We start from the raw sequence: 17655 nt of genomic DNA, 5'->3' as shown, positions 1-17655 counted from the left end.
AATTTCCTCACGTCTTTTATTACAGATTAATAAATAGTGCTCCGATTTCGCAATAAGAACGAATTATTTATCAAAAAGTAATCAAGAATAATCACCTAGAGGGTATTCTGCGACACAATTAGGCTCAAGCTGTAAGAGAAAATTCCAATTAGTAGAGAAATTAATTTGAAAAATTACCTTGACGCTTCGATAGCTATAGCGATAGAAAATATATTTTCTGCGATTAATGAACTTTTAAATGACAAAAGTTATTCAAAATTAAACAAAAATCCAACAGAACGTTTTGAAAGACAAATTTATAACACTTTAATCTGTAATAAAAGACGTGAAGAAATTCTGTCTTTTTTGAAGACAAAAATCTTTTAGGCAAAATACCCAAAAAGAAGTTTGTAAAAAAAATGGTGCACTACTGATGTATTTGTGAACTAGTTTGCGTGTTCATTCCTTGATTAATTCCAAATAAAAAAACTCTTGAGTGTTTTTTGGAGAACGCATGATTTTCACGTAAATAAATTAAAATTGTATTGTTGTTTTTAGACCACCCTGTATAAATACATTTGGTAAAAAAGATGGCATTTAAAGGTAAAAATTGACGACTCCGAGACTACGTTTGTGATCAACGTTTTGACCATTTTTCGGTTATTTATCGTAAATCTTCTCAAAAGTTTCATTATACAATTACAGTTTCTTCAATTTTCATATTCTCATCAACTTGTTTAAATGCAAATTGGAAAATGAACCGATAAATCAATATATAGATCAATACTCTTCAAGGATTTGTAACAGTTTTGTCGTTTTTGCCCGCAACGTTTTGCGCTCGTTTGCCGCCACCGCCGCTACGCGTAGCGAAATTCCGCTACGGCTGGCAACTTGGATGGCAACCTGAATGACCAGCACACAGCCTAACCAATCAAACACTCCAGATTTTAAATAAAAATTGCTTTTAAATCCAAGTCGAGCCTGTAACTCTGTGGGTAGTGGAAGCGACGCCCGACGTCACAACCGACGTCGCGCAAAAAGAAGCGTTTCGCGCCTGCCTGAAACTGAGCGATAAGCAAGCGCCGCTTCCGAAAAACAGCGCTCATTAGTTGCGGTTCAGCTTATCAAGCTGGTCGGGCAAAACACATGACCGAAGGGTGGTAAATCGGGGGGAAATTCAGGGGCTACATTCATATAGTGGCGCTTTTCTACCGGACTTCGAAGGACTTTTTTTCTTCGAAAAAAAGGTAAGTCTGGCGCACTTTGGGGGGGGATAATTGCCAAAAAGGAGCCCATTAAAGAACTGTTTTAAACCGCTGGTAAAGTGCTCATGTGAGTGAGGGCTGGAATTGCAAATACGCCCCCTTTGCCCAACAGCATACGGGCCAGTTAAACCGGGAATTAATCCAATTAAACACTGTGGGGAAAAATTGCTACACCGTCGGGCTGAAGCCCCCAGAAGATGAAAGAAAAAACAAATACTTAACTCAAGAAAATCGATCAAAAACCTCTAGATCAGACGGTTTGTTATTGTGTGGGTTTCAACCCTTTGAAGCCAGTGCTATTTCTACTAGCGAAATCGATCGGCTGGCGTGATTGAACATTGGCCAGACCATCAACCTGGAAAATATGCATTTTCGTGCATCCGAAAAGTCATTGAACGCAAATTTCAAGCATCTTCATCTGGTCGTTTTGAGCACAATTAATTGTTTCACTCGCTCAATTGATCTAACAAGTCGGCTTCCTGATTCGAGCGGCAAACAAAAGAACTCTTCCCTGCCGAATTAAGTCACGTAGAGGAAAACCTTGGCGAGATGAGGGCCTGCCCTTAACAGTGCCTTCCTTGTTCTTTCCCGTGTTGTATACAAAACAACTTTATTGATTTTTCGTGACCCATTTTTGGGAGCCTCTTTCATTGCTGAGCTGCAAGAACTGGGCCAACCCTTAACCCTCAGACCCTTGAAACTTAATCCCTGCGGGCTAATTTATTAGGGGTATTAAGGGGACGACTAGGGCAAGGGAATGCTTGGCTAGCATTTTTTTAAATCATTTTTCCCGCTATCGGGTTGTTTTGAACGCATCCTGTATAATGGTTCGGGTGATTTCTTGCATAAACAAGTGCAACTTCATTTTTGAATAATATTGGCGCACSATTTTGCATGAGTAGCACTTTTTGGTCTTTTTTGCGGTTTYCCTGATTCAAATTCACCAATCAAATCAATCAGTAGTGCTTTTTACGTTTTTTAATCAATCAGTAGTGATTTTACGTTTTTTTGTATGCAATTGTACCAAACAAATTTGCTAGAATTGGTTGAATAACAGATAATTTTTCCAAGGTTTGTTTGAGTTTGAGTTCGACTGAGTTTTTTTGGCACCGTTTAAACTTCAACTTTGCTGAAAATAATGGGATTGTTTGTTTGAGTTTGTCTGAGTTGGTTTGGCTTAGTTTGGGCTCAATTTGTTTCGGTTCATTTGAGTTCGATCAAGTTTGAATGATTGGGTTCGTTTGTGTTCACTTGTGTTCGATTCGTACTGAATTAATGTATGATTTTTATGGATATTCGAGTGACGCGAAAGACGCAAGCAAACAACAACTAGAAAATTAAGAAAACCGAAAAAGACTGTGATTTGAGGCATGTTTTTGAAAAGTCAACTCGAGGCAAAGACGAAAGGAGAAGAGAAAGAAGTTTTATAGAATTTTAGTCAAAACAAAAGAAGAATTTGTACCTGCTACCTTTCGATTGAAAAACTCACTCGATTAGATTTTAGTCCCATATAAAGGTTCAGCCCAATCGTTTTTGAAAGTTTCTGGAAGACGATATGAAAGTGCCTAATTAAAAAGGTACGAGCACGCGGCAAAAAATTGTATATATTTTCTTTTCATGATTTCTTTTAAATTCTTATTGGCATTTTTTCCTGAACAATTTGTGTATTTTCACTTAGTGCGATATAGCGGCAAAGCAGGCCTTTGAATTGAAAATAAGTCAAATTTATAGCGCAAAAGCGGGGATCTAAAATGTACTCAGAACCACATGAAGCTCAGAACACTTTCCGACTTAAATATTTGAAATTATTTATAGATTTTCGCATTATTTTTAAAATACTGCTCGAATGTTCTAAGCACAGCCACAAAATGTGTCATTTTGTGAGGTGCAAAACTCTATAGTAAAAAAATGTAGCAATTTCAATCGCAAATAAGCGAAACTCGAATTATCCACTAAAGCTTTCTAAACAAATTACACATTTTGCCTAAATTTAAAATTACTTTCAATTGATCAGAACGAATGTCCATTTTTGCATCAGTAGTTTCCAGACTCACACGATTCCAAAAGAAAGAATCCTTCTGGAGATTTACCGTTTCGGAGCTTCGGAAAATGAATCTAAAAAAACTTTTAGTGAGGATTCTTGTGCTGTTGTGAAGCATTTACCATGAGGAATTTAAGTTGTTTGCAATTAAAAGTGTTGTTTTACGTGTGTGTTACCAATACGTACAAAAAGAGAAACGAAATACATGTAAAAGAACTTTTTTTAAATTCCAATTCACTCGTTTTTCTGTCGTTTCTCTCTTTTGTTTTTAGCTTAGTTGAACTCTTCTTCACCCTTTGCCCTCACGCTTTGTTCCAGCGCTTTCCTTCTCATTAATTCATCAAAATCCGACTAGTGCTCGCTATCTACGCCCAGTTCTAAATGTTTTTCGTTCTTCACTTAATTCCTTTAACACTGACCTTGCAGCCTTGAAGGGTACTAGTTTTTCAGGCCCGTTTCATTGAAACCATCTCACATGAGACAGATTTAATAGCAGCATGGAGAACCGAGCTTTTTTCCGATCCATCTAATTTAAACTAAATGGGTTCTACGGACATGTAGAATCGCTAGATTGCTTCTTTGTTTACCGCGGTAAAGTAGGCCATCGGATTCGGTCATGGTTGGCCGATATTTTTTGGGATCGGTAGGTTCTACTAGTCGGCTACTTTAGACTATAGATAAGACAAGTCTTAGACGCTTTATGGAGTTGAGGGCAGGAAAAACTCGTCCAACTTGCTAGGGATTTACACTGTTGCACTGCTAATTGTGCTGTGCAGTAACCGATAATTTTTTCTTTTTTAGAAACAGTTAAGGCACTCACTTATTATGCCACCTATTAATAATTGCTGCCATTATTGCTAAATCGCCAAGTTTTAATTATTGCAAAATTGATAAGTTGAACGGTTTGTTTCGACGCCTAATGAGGTTGTTCGGGGAGTGCAACACATTTCCTTTGGTTTCGTCAGTGGCCATTCGATCTTGGATCAGTTTTGCGTTTTGTCCGGAAGCGTTGCATTATAACTTTGTCAGTGGCCGGATTTATCATAAATTTTACGGTTTAATTAATGTGGATTTTCGGGTCAAGACTGGCCTGGATAGGAACCAATTCAAATAACATCTTTGAAAGGATGCACTGCAATCAAGTGAAGCAAAACCAACGTCCAAAAGTTGGCGCTTTAATAAAACCGTTAAAAGGCATACATAAAACAAGATTTTAAAATCAGGGCAGAGACAAAACGGAACACAAGCTATAGAGAACAATTAGATGCAAGATTGAAGCGCATTTTCTCTGCGTGATTTTTTTTAAAGGCCTTAGATAAAACCGAATTTTTGCGAAATCAGGTCAGTCCTTCACGTAATTCGAGGCGATGGTCAAAACTTTTTTCTAGAAAAACTTTTTTAGAGAAATTTGGCAACGTCATTAAAATCGCCACTAAGAATGTTTAGTAAAACATCGCCAAACAACATTTAAAAGTTAACAGATTCTTTCAATGTTCCAATTTTTCCAACGTTGTTCCAGGCTTTTGCAATTTTTGCCTGTAATTATCTATATTTTTTCAATTTCCCAAACCCAAAAACGAAAAAATAGTTCTCAAGAAGCTCTATCGAAAAGTTCCTAGTGTGTATTCGCCCAATTTAAACTTCTTCAAACCCTTAAGATTGACAATTTGACTTCTATCTTTTTACAGGTTGTTCAACATATTTCAATATTTTAAACTATTTCCGAAATACCGTTGAAAATGCTCCAAAATTCATCAAGTTATTGGCTTATCCCAAACATTTTAAAGGTTAGAAATTTCTGATAAAACCTCGTAAGGGCCAAGAGGTCTTGAGACGCTTTATCGGAACAGTCCTAAAGGTTATTGACGCATTTTCGACCGTTTCTGAGAAATAAACTGTTAAACTTCTGCAGCCCCTGGAAACTGGAAAAATGTTCGAAAGGTTAGGAATTTTGGGAAAACCTGAATAGGAAAAGACAGGCCTAAAGACGCTCTATTGAACATGATCTCATAATTATTCAGAAATTTTAAACARTTTTCGAGGTATCACCGCTTAAACTGGAACAATTTCTTAAAGTGAAAAGTTTCACTTCTATCTTTTTAGAGGTTAGGAATTTCCGTTCTAAGCAGTGAAAGTAGGCATTGCAACGAAAATCACTCACTGACAATTAGTCAGATGTTTTCAACTCTTACAATGAAAGTTCCTGAAACTTGATCAAGTTTTGCTTTTGTCTCTTTGAGGTTAAAATGTTTGAATCAACCTCAATACGGAAAAGATTTGGAAAATCTYTATAGAAACGTTTTTTAGGACTCCTCAGATATTTTYGCTTGTTTCCRRSGGATTTCAACTTTAGTGTTTCCTCACTTTAGCTTCGAACTGTTCACATGCTTGCTTCTATCGCTTTAAAGGTTGCGAAYTTCTCATCGAATTCCTATATTTTTGCATATTAAATGCTTGATTCAATGYTTAGTAKTAAGTTARGTGTTTAGTTTAAGTTCGTAAAATKTTCAATTTTCTGGGCACATTGGGAGGTTTTTCTATTCGAAACTTTTCTACGCTTATCTCTTGGTAAAATTGAGCTGGAAATTTTTCAATAGTTGCAGTTGACCCTCATTTTTTAATAGACAAGAATTTCGTCGGTGTGATCCGAGCAAGAAATCATGTAAGATTTTCGAGGTTCTCTAACCTCAGGCACCCCCAGGACCCCAGGCGTGGGGGTGCCTGAGGTTAGCCAACTTCGAAATTTCCACTGTTTTACCTAATTTTCTACCAAAGTTCGAATTTTTCCAAATCCCTGAATTTCACTCTCGCACTGTGTGCTTTGATTAGATACTCGTGTAAGCAAACTCGATTAATCACACAAATGGCCGGGACAAGTAACTTTGGCTTGACGAAAACGGGCGAAAAGTTCGCAATTTCTATGTGTTATTTTCAGCTTTTGMTATCACCTTGATCYCTGATAATACGGATTAAAGACATCTAGCAGATAGGCAAATRGAGAACCTTATCGGGCTTGGATTTTCACTGGTAATTGCTRCATTTGAAGCCCCCAAAATCAYGGAGTAACATTTWTTTTTAATGTAATGCAACAAATTATTWGACATTTACATTCCAGTGTTTAATGAGCGTTTAAAAAGTATATTTAAYCGTTTCAAAACTGGATAGAATTTMAATTTGAAAAACCATTGTTTTTCTATCCAAKGCCTTAGTCTTCAATRGCACTTTTAACATCAGCAAWWAGGAAAAAAATGTCAAGAAAGTAACGAGAAATAATACGCAAAATTAATTTTAACAATTGTGAGAACAAGAAAAATTTACGACTKTTCTTTGGAATTAATTTATTCATTCTGGTTTGGGGTTTRTCTTGTATGTTGTCTCARATTTATGTTTTCTTGCCAAATTTAGCCGAACGAAACGTTGTTGTGAAAAAATKTTCAAAAAGGGATAAATCGCCTGGAACTCACTGGTCAATAGGYTTAGAGGAAAAGGAAAGRAAAATACACTTTGACCTCCTCTATTCAGCGGCTTGTTTGAKATATTTGCATTATTTTATCTGGAAACGCTCTGCATAACTTTCCCAATGTAATCGAAAAATTTTGTTTTATATTGGCYAAAACTTAAAACCTGTTGCTAGCGAAATAGAGCAGAAAATTKYYTGWWWTCCGTCKGAAAATCYTTTTTAKTYWACGAAGACTTGACAATGKATTCCCTACTTTTAGACTCTTTTCTGTCTTGGTCGATGACTTTGTGTTTGTAAATTCCCTGACTTCTTCACAATTTCGGAAAATTTCCTGGGGGGCGAAAATTAAAAAACATTCTTGACTCAACGGCCAAAAGGTGCTTGTTTAGTCCGCGAACACTTCCCTCAAAATCCTCTTGCTCAAGCCAAAAGAACCTTCAATATAATTGGCAATATCCCATAATGAAGAAAAAATAAACCATTAAAATAATTACTTTATAGCTTCGTAATTACTTTACATTTGACCGGCGGGTTTTATACGTGGTAGAAGCAACAAATAACCGAACGGATTCGAGGTATCAAACTGAACCACTTAAAAAGCCTTAATGTTATCAACTAAGCACTTGAAAAGCTCTGGGCAAATCTCTACTAGGAGGAACCGTTAATCCATCGACTCGATTATTTGATTAATACGATTCAAACGTAAATAATCAGCGACAAAAATAAATATTTTCTCCACCCCGTATGCAAATAAACCAATTCTTGACTAATCAATTCATGGGTGTATATGACGGTGCCCTCTTAAGTCACAGTGCTTTACATTCGGCTCAATGAGTAAGATTTGCTTATAATAAGCTCTTTTGTTTACTTGTTTGACCAAATATTTCTGTATGTAGTGATTGTTGTTTAAAGTTTACTTTACTCGTTAGCGATTGGAGGGAAATGGACAGACGGTAAGAGTACACAGTGCGGAAAATATTGCGAACTTTTCTGGATTTATTCATCAGGACTGTCAACAAAGAAAGAACTGAAGACAGTTTTTGTTGTGCTTTTTAAAATGCTCGGAGGTCATTAAAACCATAAATTTAAAGTTTCGGGTTTCGTGAATTTAAAGTGTAAAACACGCACGTTTGTTTAGAGCCAATGGCACATTCTGGGCCTATAATTAATGATGAATTAGATGGTTTTCTAAACATTTTTAAGGTTCGAATAATTGAGACGCCGAGTATTTAGGAAAAAACCATTAAACCACTTTTAATCACCAGCAAAGTTTAGAGCATGCGAGCAGTGATTCATTTGGCAATAACTTCTTTGTTTTTATGAAATTGCAGTTATTTGTGGTGTAAAGGGGCCGATGAATAGACAGCGTTTCGTTAGAGTGCGGAATGGAAGTGATCAGGTAAGAAAAAAAGCAAATTTTACGCAGAAAAACAGGAGGATGGCCAATAAACGGCTCCTAATCCCTGCCATAATTTGCCATTGTTTCGCCCATAAGGAATCCTCCCTGATAGCGATTATGAGCAGATCGTAAAGCGATTTCAAAATGTTTGACAATAATTAACGAGCGATTGTCTATGGGAAATTAGGATTAAAAGTGCCGTGAATCGACACGAACGAAGCGATAATATACCACCTTGTATAATCCTTTAAGCTAATACGTGTAGGTTACTTAGTGTTAGTTAGTTAATTAATACACAAAAACTTTGGTGTGTTTTCTTGGGTTTAAGAAACCATTTTGAGTAGGGAAACGCAATTTTATATTGTGAATTTTTCAGCTCACCTGGCCAATCAATTATTTGCGTTATTAGGTCAGAGACGCAGGAAATATGCGGAATCTTCTGGTAGTGGTTAGCGATCTTTGAGCAAGTTTTCCTTCCAAATCCGGCAGAAACCTGCAACAAGCGATTTTTAAGTGATTTGTTGCAAATTCATCGAGAATTATTTCAGCGCTTGAGTTTTATCGGCAAATTTTAGATCAAAATACCTAATTAAAAAAAATTAAAACAGACTTGGTTAACTGGGAAAAGGTGCAAATAAGCATTTTTTCTTAACCATATTTTTAAACGTACAGGGAACGAAAAGTGTGTTTAATAATCCTTTTTAAATTTTCAGCTCTTTTGTGTCTCTTCTCGTTGAGAGTCCGGATGAATCCAGAAAGGAGGTGATTTTGAAAATTCCCCTTGAAGGCGCCAATCCATCACATTTGTAAGTTATATTATTTTTAATAAATTTATTTCTTGCTCATTTATAATTTCTTGTGTTTTGCAAATTCAACACCCAGAACCATCGATCACAAAATGTTGGAAGTTTTCTCAAAAAAGTCTTGATTTTTAAGAGAAGTTTTAGATTTGCGTGTTTTTTTTGAGTTGCAAAATCGACTCAAACGTGACGCGCTATTTTCGAAGTTTCTCAAGAACCATTTGAGGCACGGAATTTGTTTTGGCATCGTTGGATAGAGAATTGAAAATTCGATTCAGTTCTAACAACATGAGTGAGGAAATTCAAGTAGTTTTGACCCAGAAACCGAAATTTAAATATCAGGCACTTAGGTGCAAGATGATGCCAAAATTTCATGTTTTCTGTCCCGTTTTTGCTCATTTCTCGGCAACAAAATTAGCCATAACGATACTTTTTACATCGTTCCAGAGAGAAATGAATGGTCTTTCTAGAACGGGAATCATCGATCAGAAAATGTTGGCAGTTTTTTAAAAAAAGTCTTGTTTTCAAGAAGTTTTAGATTTGCGTGTTTTTTTTTTGAGTTGCAAAATCGACTCAAACATGACGCTGCTTTTTCTAAGTTTCTCAAGAACCATTTGAGCCACAGAATTCGTTTTGGAATCGTTGGATAGAAAATTGAAAATTCGATTCAGTCGTAACAACATGAGTGAGGAAGTTCGAGTAGTTTTGACCCAGAAAGCGAATTTAAATATCAGACACTTAGGTGCAAAATTATGCAAAAATTTCGTGTGTTCCGTCCCGTTTTTACTTATTTCTCGGAAGCAAAATGAACAAGAACGCTCATCTTTACATCACTCGAGAGAGAACTAAATGGCCTTTTTAAAAACTAAACCATCGATCAGGAAATGTTGCAGGAAATGCAGTTTCAATTTTCAATAGCTCTTCAGCTGCTTCAGCTGCTTCAGTTTCTTCAATATAATTCCATTTTCCCAGGCATGTTTGGCCACCGTATTTACATAAATAGAGACCCGGAAATGCTTAAGAAGTGCCCATTTTCCTGGCGAGTCATTAAATTTCACAAGGAATGCGGATTTGACCGGCAAATTTCCACATCTAGATCCAGGCTATATTTAAATTGTGAATTCCACTTAATCTGGCTGGTTGTGAAATGGGTTCGCTAAATTTAGCGGTTGGTTCATTTTGGGTGAAGGTGAAATTTCGGTTTTCCTTTTGGTTGAAGGATCGAATTATATGCCTGGATCGGTTTGCAGCAATTGCTCCCAATTTAGACTCGCAAACATGTAAATTTCCATTGCTTCTTGTTCAATCAGCGGACTGAAAATCAAATGGATGCGTAACGCTTGCGACAATAATAGTCTATAAATACACAGAGTGTCTATGTATTTAAGGACTAAGTAGTTACGATATTTGCGATTATTCTAGTTGTTCTAATTAGCGCCCGACAAAGAACACCTTATCGCGAAAATATCAACAATATTTATGGCGCATTATCTGCAAATATACGAAAACCTTGTTGGTATTGGGAAAACTTGCCTGGCAATTCGGGTTCGTGGACTATGTAGCATATTGTCTAAACAAAAACAAAAAAACTAGAATATTGCCTAAATTGATTTTTGAAGAAACTAAAAGAGTTGCTTGCAAAACTCCACATTGAAGCCAATTTATCTGTTTAATTGCGTGATTTAATTTTATGTAAATTATTTATTTCTTATATATTTATTCATTACAATACGGTTTTAATGCGACACACTCTATAATACGAGCGAATACACTTTCAGGTGTTCCTTGAATATGCAAAACCTTGGGTTCTGAGAGTAAGCGGGAATGGTTTATGGTTAAGCATTACCAATGTTTTGCATTTCCTGCAAATTTCTGAGGTCATCCAATAGTGTTCCATTAGACGACGATTTTTCCGGCAGTTTTATTAGTCGGCTAGAATTTCCTTGCTAAAACAGCAGCTCACGTTTCTACTGTTTCCCTTAATAATTGAAACGGTTCAAAAAACTGAATCCATGCATCCTGTACATAAAGAGCAAACTAACTTTTCACGCCTTATAAAATCTCCTTAATCTCCTTAATAGAAAAATGCACCAATTGGATACAAGTCAAAGATGAAACTGATGAATTTTTCGGGCTTTTAAAGGGTCGTGGATTTCTTCCTGACGTTCCGCAAGCACGAATGGTTTGCATCTTCAGCAAAACGTTCTTAGCAAACGACCTCTGAAGATGCACGTTACTGGTACTGACAAAACGTCAGGACGAAATGCCCACGACGGCCTAAAACCGCGAAAATATCATCAGAACTCGTTCAACAAATCAAAACAGCCAAACAGAAAAATAATATAATCGAAATATTTATGACAATTAGCAAAAAATTTCGACTATTAGAGTGTTCGCGTGAATCGATATGGCTCATGGAAATGGGAGAAATGCTAAACAAAATCGCGTGCATTTATTTGCTCACTTTTTAGAGATCTAATGTGAATTTCCATTTGAATGTCTATACGAAATCACTGGCGTTAATACAGTTAACGCCAATGACGTCGATTTTTCTGTGTAACGACAGAAAAATTAATTCTAATTAAAAATAAACACAGACTTCCAAAGGACACATTGTTTGTTGCATCTTTTTTTATTAATTGGACTGCTTAATTTTCAATTACAAAATCGTCAAAATTAAATCAGTGCGCATTTCTGGTAGTTTTGGTGTAAAGAAAGAGTAAAATTTAAAAAAACTACCCAAACTAAACAACAAAATTCTTCCTGGAACCCACCACAAACAGCTAGAGATAAAAATCCACATTTCCGTAAGTAGGCACTTGTGTAACTAAAATTAATTCTCAATCACTGTTACATTTGCTACTGATCAGAAAATCGCTCCTGCAGTTTCCGATTTGACCGTAATTTTCGACTCTTCTTTTCCTAAGCTGCCGCCAAAGACGATTGCTGATCAGATCAGCAGAATCAATTACAAGAAATATACCGGGAAGTTAAAGCGTAAATTACCATATTTGGGAGCAGAAATTCCAATCGCATGCATAAAACATGAGTTTGGTTTACATAAAACATAAAAATCACCTCGTTCTCGGTGCTCCCCCCATTCAATGATAAAACAAGCACGCGTTTATCTCCCATATTGTTTGTGTGATTAAATAGAATCGACTGATATCCATAAGTACAATAATTTTCTCATACTTCCAGTAGTTCACATTCGAGGTATGATCGGGGCTGGCATTTCACATGCAGCCGAAAAAAGTTGTATAGAGTTTGCTCAAAAATAAGAATGTGTCTGTTTTTCAGGTCGGCTAAAATGGTTCAGGTTGCCCACGATCCGCAACAAGAAAACGGCCCACTCATTGCCAGAACAAACACAGAAAATATACCGGATGATCTGAAAAGAAACATGGTGCCATCAGTTACTGATGATGCCTACAAGGTGGTCACAAGGTAGGGGACTCGCTTGGGTTAAATTCGGCCAGCAGCCACCAAGTTTTGGCCTCCCAAATCGCCAGATTTAAATTGGATGAACAGCGATTAAACTGGATGAATCCCTTGTTACTTGTTTCTTTTCTGAAAAGTTTACAAGCTAACAGCGACTTTAATGAATATTTGTTCACAGTTGTTTTACACAAATATACTGGGTGATACATGCAGATTATGAAGAGTAAAATATCAAATAAACTACCGCGAAAAACTGCTTCTTTAAAGGGCTGGGCTTTCGGAGGAGAGCTCTTAAGGCGATTTTTTCGCAATATTTCCTAAACTAAGCTCTTAACGAGTAGCCTTGGAAGTTTTTCAAAGTATTAGTACAAATCCCCGTTCGTTCACTGAAGGGGTTGGAAAGAGATCCCAGATGCTTTCCAGCCCTGGAGCTGGACGAAATTTTCAGGAAGTTGAAAGTAAAGTTTCGGTTGCTCAAGGCTCAAATTTCAACTTTGTAGCTCGATTGATTTGGAAGTTGTGAGTTGGGGATTGTTCAAGCGCACAATTTCTTAAAATCCCCTTTAGATCATGGACTTGCGACAAAGTTTTCGGAAAGTCAAGCGTTTYTTCCAATAYAATGTGTAAATTTTTAAAAATTGTTTCCCCTTTCAAGCCTGATTAGAGTTTCAAGAACAGTGAAGTTTCTGCCACTAGAAGCCGAATGGTTCGAATAGTTTGGAAGCTATGAGTTGTTAATGTTCAAGAGCGCAATCAGCTCATACAAACGTCTGACTCTGGAATTTTTTAAAATTCTTTTCCAGCCTGGCAACAGGGTGAAATCTTCTGAAAGTTTGAAGAAATGTTTCCACTATCGGGAGCCCAAATTTGACTTTTGTAGAGAAAGGAGTTTGGAAGTTGTGAGCTGTTGAATTTGCGAGTGCACCATCGGCGTTTTTCTCAATATCTCAATGTGTAAATGTTTTAAAATTATTTTCTCTTTCGAGCCTGATTAGAGTTTCAAGAACCTGAAAATGAAGTTTTTGTCACTAGAAGCCGAATGGTTCAAATAGTTTGGAAGCTATGAATTGTTAATGTTCAAGAGCGCAATCAGCTCATACAAAAGTCTGACTCTGGAATTTTTTAAAATTATTTTCCAGCCTGGCAACAGGGTGAAATCTTCTGAAAGTTTGAAGAAAGGTTTCCACTATCGGGAGCCCAAATTTGACTTTTGTAGAGAAAGGAGTTTGGAAGTTGTGAGCTGTTGAATATGCGAGTGCACCATCGGCGTTTTCCTCAATATCAATGTGTAAATGTTTTAAAATTATTTTCTCTTTCGAGCCTGATTAGAGTTTCAAGAACAGTGAAGTTTCTGTCACCAGAAGCCGAATGGTGCAAATAGTTTGGAAGCTATGAGTTGTTGATGTTCAAGAGCGCAATCAGCTCATACAAAAGTCTGACKGGAATTTTTTTAAATTMTTTTCCAGCCTGGCAACAGGGTGAAATCTTCTGAAAGTTTGAAGAAARGTTTCCACTATCGGRAGCCCAAATTTGACTTTTGTAGAGAAAGRAGTTTGGAAGTTGTGMGCTGTTGAATATGCGAGTGCACCATCGGCGTTTTYCTCAATATCTCAATRTGTAAATGTTTTAAAATTATTKTCTCTTTCGAGCCTGATYAGAGTTTCAAGAACYTGAAAATKAAGTTTTTGTCACTAGAAGCCGAATGRTTCAAATAGTTYGGAAGCTATGAGTTGYTGATGTTCAAGAGCGCAATCAGCTCATACAAAAGTCTGASTCTGGAATTTTTTAAAATTCTTTTYCAGCCTGGCAACAGGGTGAAATCTTCTGAAAGTTTGAAGAAAGGTTTCCACTATCGGGAGCACAAATTTGACTTTTGTAGAGAAAGGAGTTTGGAAGTTGTGAGCTGTTGAATAGGCGAGTGCACGATCGGCGTTTTTCTCAATATTTTAATTGGCAAATTGTCCTTGTGGACGTTGAAAGTTGAAAAGTTCGGAAGATTTTACTACTCGGAGCCCAAATTTGCCTTTTTTAGCTCAAGGAGTTTAGAAGTTGAATTATTTCAATTGTTTAACGTTATGACACTATACCGAGCTCAATAGATGGTTTAAAACACGTATTCTCCGGCTATTAGAAGGTGAAATAGAGCGCAAAGAAACATTTAATAAAAAAATTAGTGACACTATGCATCAGTCAATAGGTTTTTAAGAAAATTTTGATTATTTTCGCATTCACACAATTCGCTTTTTAAATCTTATCTCAAACCTTTCGGGTTCATTAATGTATTTCATAATCACAAGTGGTTTTTTTCAATTTACTTTCTGAGTGTTTTTCGTTTGAGATTCATTGACTTTTTGCGGTATTTCCAGGAACTGAATGAACATTTTACTATGCAATTTTCTGTCATCGTCAAAAGTTGCGGTGAAAAAGGCGATTTTCAACGTTTTTCCTGAATAACTTTTCACAAGAACACATAAATTTATGTAGTAATTTTGGATTGCCTTCAAAAGAAGCTTGAAATGTTAATGGGCCGATATCTCCACTCAGGATTAAATATTAGTTGAAATTTAAGTTAAAGTTAATCTAAAAATAATGGCAAAATTAAGCTTGCTCTACGATAAAATTGCGTGCAAAAATATATGCAAAGCGAATGATTTGCCCTTTGTATGCACTATTACGAAAAAACAAATGGAAACAATGGGTATCAGGAAGGAAATGCGCTAGTTTTCGTCTAAAGGAATCTCCATGCTGGAAGCAGGAACACAAAGCGCACAAAAAGCAGCAACGAAACGTAAAACTGCGGAAAATTGTTCAATCGGTAGGGAGAAAGAGGCGAATAACAATCATCGCGCTTTTGCAAATTCGGTGAATTGGGAACGTTTTCAGTGATTTGTTTTCAATCTGAACTGCGAGTGTTATCTTAATGGGGATGTTCTCTTGCAGAACACTTAAGATAAGGGTTAATTAGCAGTTGACTATATAAATCCGCCTGTCTGTTCAGCATCAATAAAGCACAGTGCATTGAGAAGAAATATCGCAGTAAATTTGTAACCGACAGTGATTAGTGTTAGTGTAGGAAATTTGGATTTGCGCTTAAAAAAATCATTTGCAGTTCAATGATGGCAGACCAAACCCGGCAGGTGGACCCCGTAACGGCTTTAAGCCTTCTGGAGTCGGCGTTGATAAACCGAAACGTTCCAATAGCCAAACACTACATATCCGACCTAACTGACCTGATTAAGAAGGACAATGCGCTAACGATACTGAACAGCATCAGCAAATGGATCCACAGTTCTGAGGCGGATCGGCAGCTCAACTTTGAGCCTTCTGCGCCCCCCCTAGTGGATAACGCCGCAGAGAGGAATGACTCTTGGGTAAGTGCAGCCAACAAGCGAAAAGCACCTTAATAACCTCAATTCGCTGTTTCTGATGCGTAGATGGAGGAGCCGCTCGGGGAACTTCGACATAAAATCCTGCAGAAAGTCCAGAAAAATGGGGATTTCTATCTCAAGCACAACGAGTTTCCCAAGTTGCACTATCAGGACGTTTTCGACATCACGACCAGCGACGATCTGCAAGTGTCCAACGAATTGGTCGTTTATTGTGCCATCATGTGCTGGGCAGAGGCAGAGTGCCAAAGAACAGGCCTGAGCACCGAGGACGTGAACATCAAAGCGGTGCTTAAGGATCTTATTTACGCGCCCAGGTAACAATCAACCGTTGGCGGGAGTACTGCTCGCTTCCCCCATTTTTAATTTATAAACTAAAATGGGCTTCAAAATTGCAGATATGGCTTGATGTCGAAAAAAGAGTTCAGCGCCCGTACTATCGAACACCATAAAGGGCCAGACCGAATCGGGATACAATCTGAGGTGAACGAAGAGATCATTCGCTTTATCAGCAACAAGAAGAGAATTAACAGAGCGCTACCGCACAAACTGTCCAAAGCGCGATCAAAGTCCGACGGCGAAGTTATGAAGGAAAAAGTCATCATAAATTGTTTAACATGTTTTACTGCGGTCTTTGATTGAGCCACAAGCTAAGGCAAGCGGTTGAAAACAACAAATTTGCGTCCCAACCCCCGGGGGAGCGGAAAATAAAAAAAAATGTTTGTTTATTTATCGTATGCATTTTAAGAAAAAAAATCCGACGATGAAAACGAACCATCAAGCGAACTTAATGCTTTAATGATGTATTTCTAACTATTGTTAAAAGTTGCGTAATTTTGTTGTTCTAAACACATTGTTATAGTATATGTAGATCACTATAAAAATCTTTAATTTAAATTAAATTATTACCGACCGAACCGTCGACTTTATGTCGCTTAAGGCACTAGTAATTATCGGAAACAACTTAAAGGTACGTCCACATTGAAGATGATTTTATAGCAAAAAATATATAAATATTCATCATAAACCACCCCTTTTCTCGCAAAACTGCTGCCATTAGGGCTTTTGACTCAGAGTACATTTTTTCTGTTGAAAACATAAATCTTCTAGAATACGTGTGGACATACACGTAAATGGTAAATATTGTGTCCTCTCGCTGTGATTTTAGATGTCAGTTGATATAAGTGTTAATTTGCCCTCTAGTGATATATTTTTATTCTTAGGCCTACTGAATTAAGCATCACCCTGCTCATTCTCATGCTAGAACTGTCGATGTTGAATGTCTATTAACAGCATGTTTGCATTTTTGCGTATTTTTAATAAAATCCAAAGTTTCCACTTGGGAACAATTATTGAATCCTTTTGCTGTTTATGAATGTTTAGAAAATTTTAAAATTGTTGACTTATATAATGAATTGTTTTCAAAGTTCTCTATCTATGTTTGAGATGTTTTATTAGCCAGTTGTAGTTAAACAAATTGAATTGTATTAAAAATTTACGAAATTATTCGCGTTCTTGCCTCGAAGTGATCGCATCGAGTTTCAAAAACGATCTTCTCAATTACGTGAAGCGTGAAGCAATCTCGTTTTTGCCATATAAGTGTTCTATTTTTTCGAATAGTTTGCATATTTACCTGAATAATAAAGTTTTTATGAAAGGAGAAAACTGGTTTGAATGCCCAAATAAAAAAAAACAATCGAAATCAGCCATTTCAATTTTTAGAAGAAACGTTGCAAACTAGGCCTGGCAATTTTTAGGGGTTGGCGCAGTGCTACGCAAATGGTTTGGTGCGCCACGCCAACGCACCGGCGCAGTAACTCAGTTCCGTTGCTGGGAAAATGTTGATGATTTTTTTTACTTGTTTTTAGATTTATTTTAAGGGCC

At 36.9% G+C, this 17655-nt stretch overlaps 1 protein-coding gene across 3 annotated transcripts; it reads left to right on the top strand.

Moving 5' to 3' along the window:
- The first annotated feature begins 980 nt into the window (after positions 1–980).
- On the top strand, positions 981–17436 carry LOC109543298 (BTB/POZ domain-containing protein 6). 3 transcript variants are annotated; one of them, XM_048669586.1, is made up of 7 exons: positions 981–1226; positions 8077–8144; positions 8858–8950; positions 12245–12391; positions 15495–15756; positions 15820–16088; positions 16170–17436. In XM_048669586.1, exons 2-7 carry the CDS (start codon positions 8131–8133, stop codon positions 16411–16413), a joined length of 1029 nt encoding a protein of 342 aa, XP_048525543.1. In that variant the 5' UTR covers positions 981–1226; positions 8077–8130; the 3' UTR covers positions 16414–17436. The 3 variants fall into 3 exon arrangements, with proteins under 3 accessions (XP_048525543.1, XP_019768495.2, XP_019768494.2); XM_019912935.2 differs by lacking the exon at positions 8077–8144 and having other exon boundaries at positions 983–1226; XM_019912936.2 differs by lacking the exons at positions 8077–8144; positions 8858–8950 and having other exon boundaries at positions 982–1226.
- Positions 17437–17655: the final 219 nt, after the last annotated feature.

Source organism: Dendroctonus ponderosae, unplaced genomic scaffold (genome assembly GCF_020466585.1).
Source record: "Dendroctonus ponderosae isolate FM_Combo_2020 unplaced genomic scaffold, Dpon_F_20191213v2 Dpon_F_20191213_9, whole genome shotgun sequence".
Classification (NCBI taxonomy): domain Eukaryota; kingdom Metazoa; phylum Arthropoda; class Insecta; order Coleoptera; family Curculionidae; genus Dendroctonus; species Dendroctonus ponderosae.
This window is presented reverse-complemented; position numbering and strand designations above follow the sequence as displayed.

Bases quoted from the DNA above. Each gene is read 5' to 3' on its own strand.
- LOC109543298 (XM_048669586.1), top strand. The intron at 12,392-15,494 runs GTAGGGGACTCG...AATCATTTGCAG, and splicing joins GCCTACAAGGTGGTCACAAG to TTCAATGATGGCAGACCAAA. The intron at 15,757-15,819 runs GTAAGTGCAGCC...TCTGATGCGTAG, and splicing joins CAGAGAGGAATGACTCTTGG to ATGGAGGAGCCGCTCGGGGA.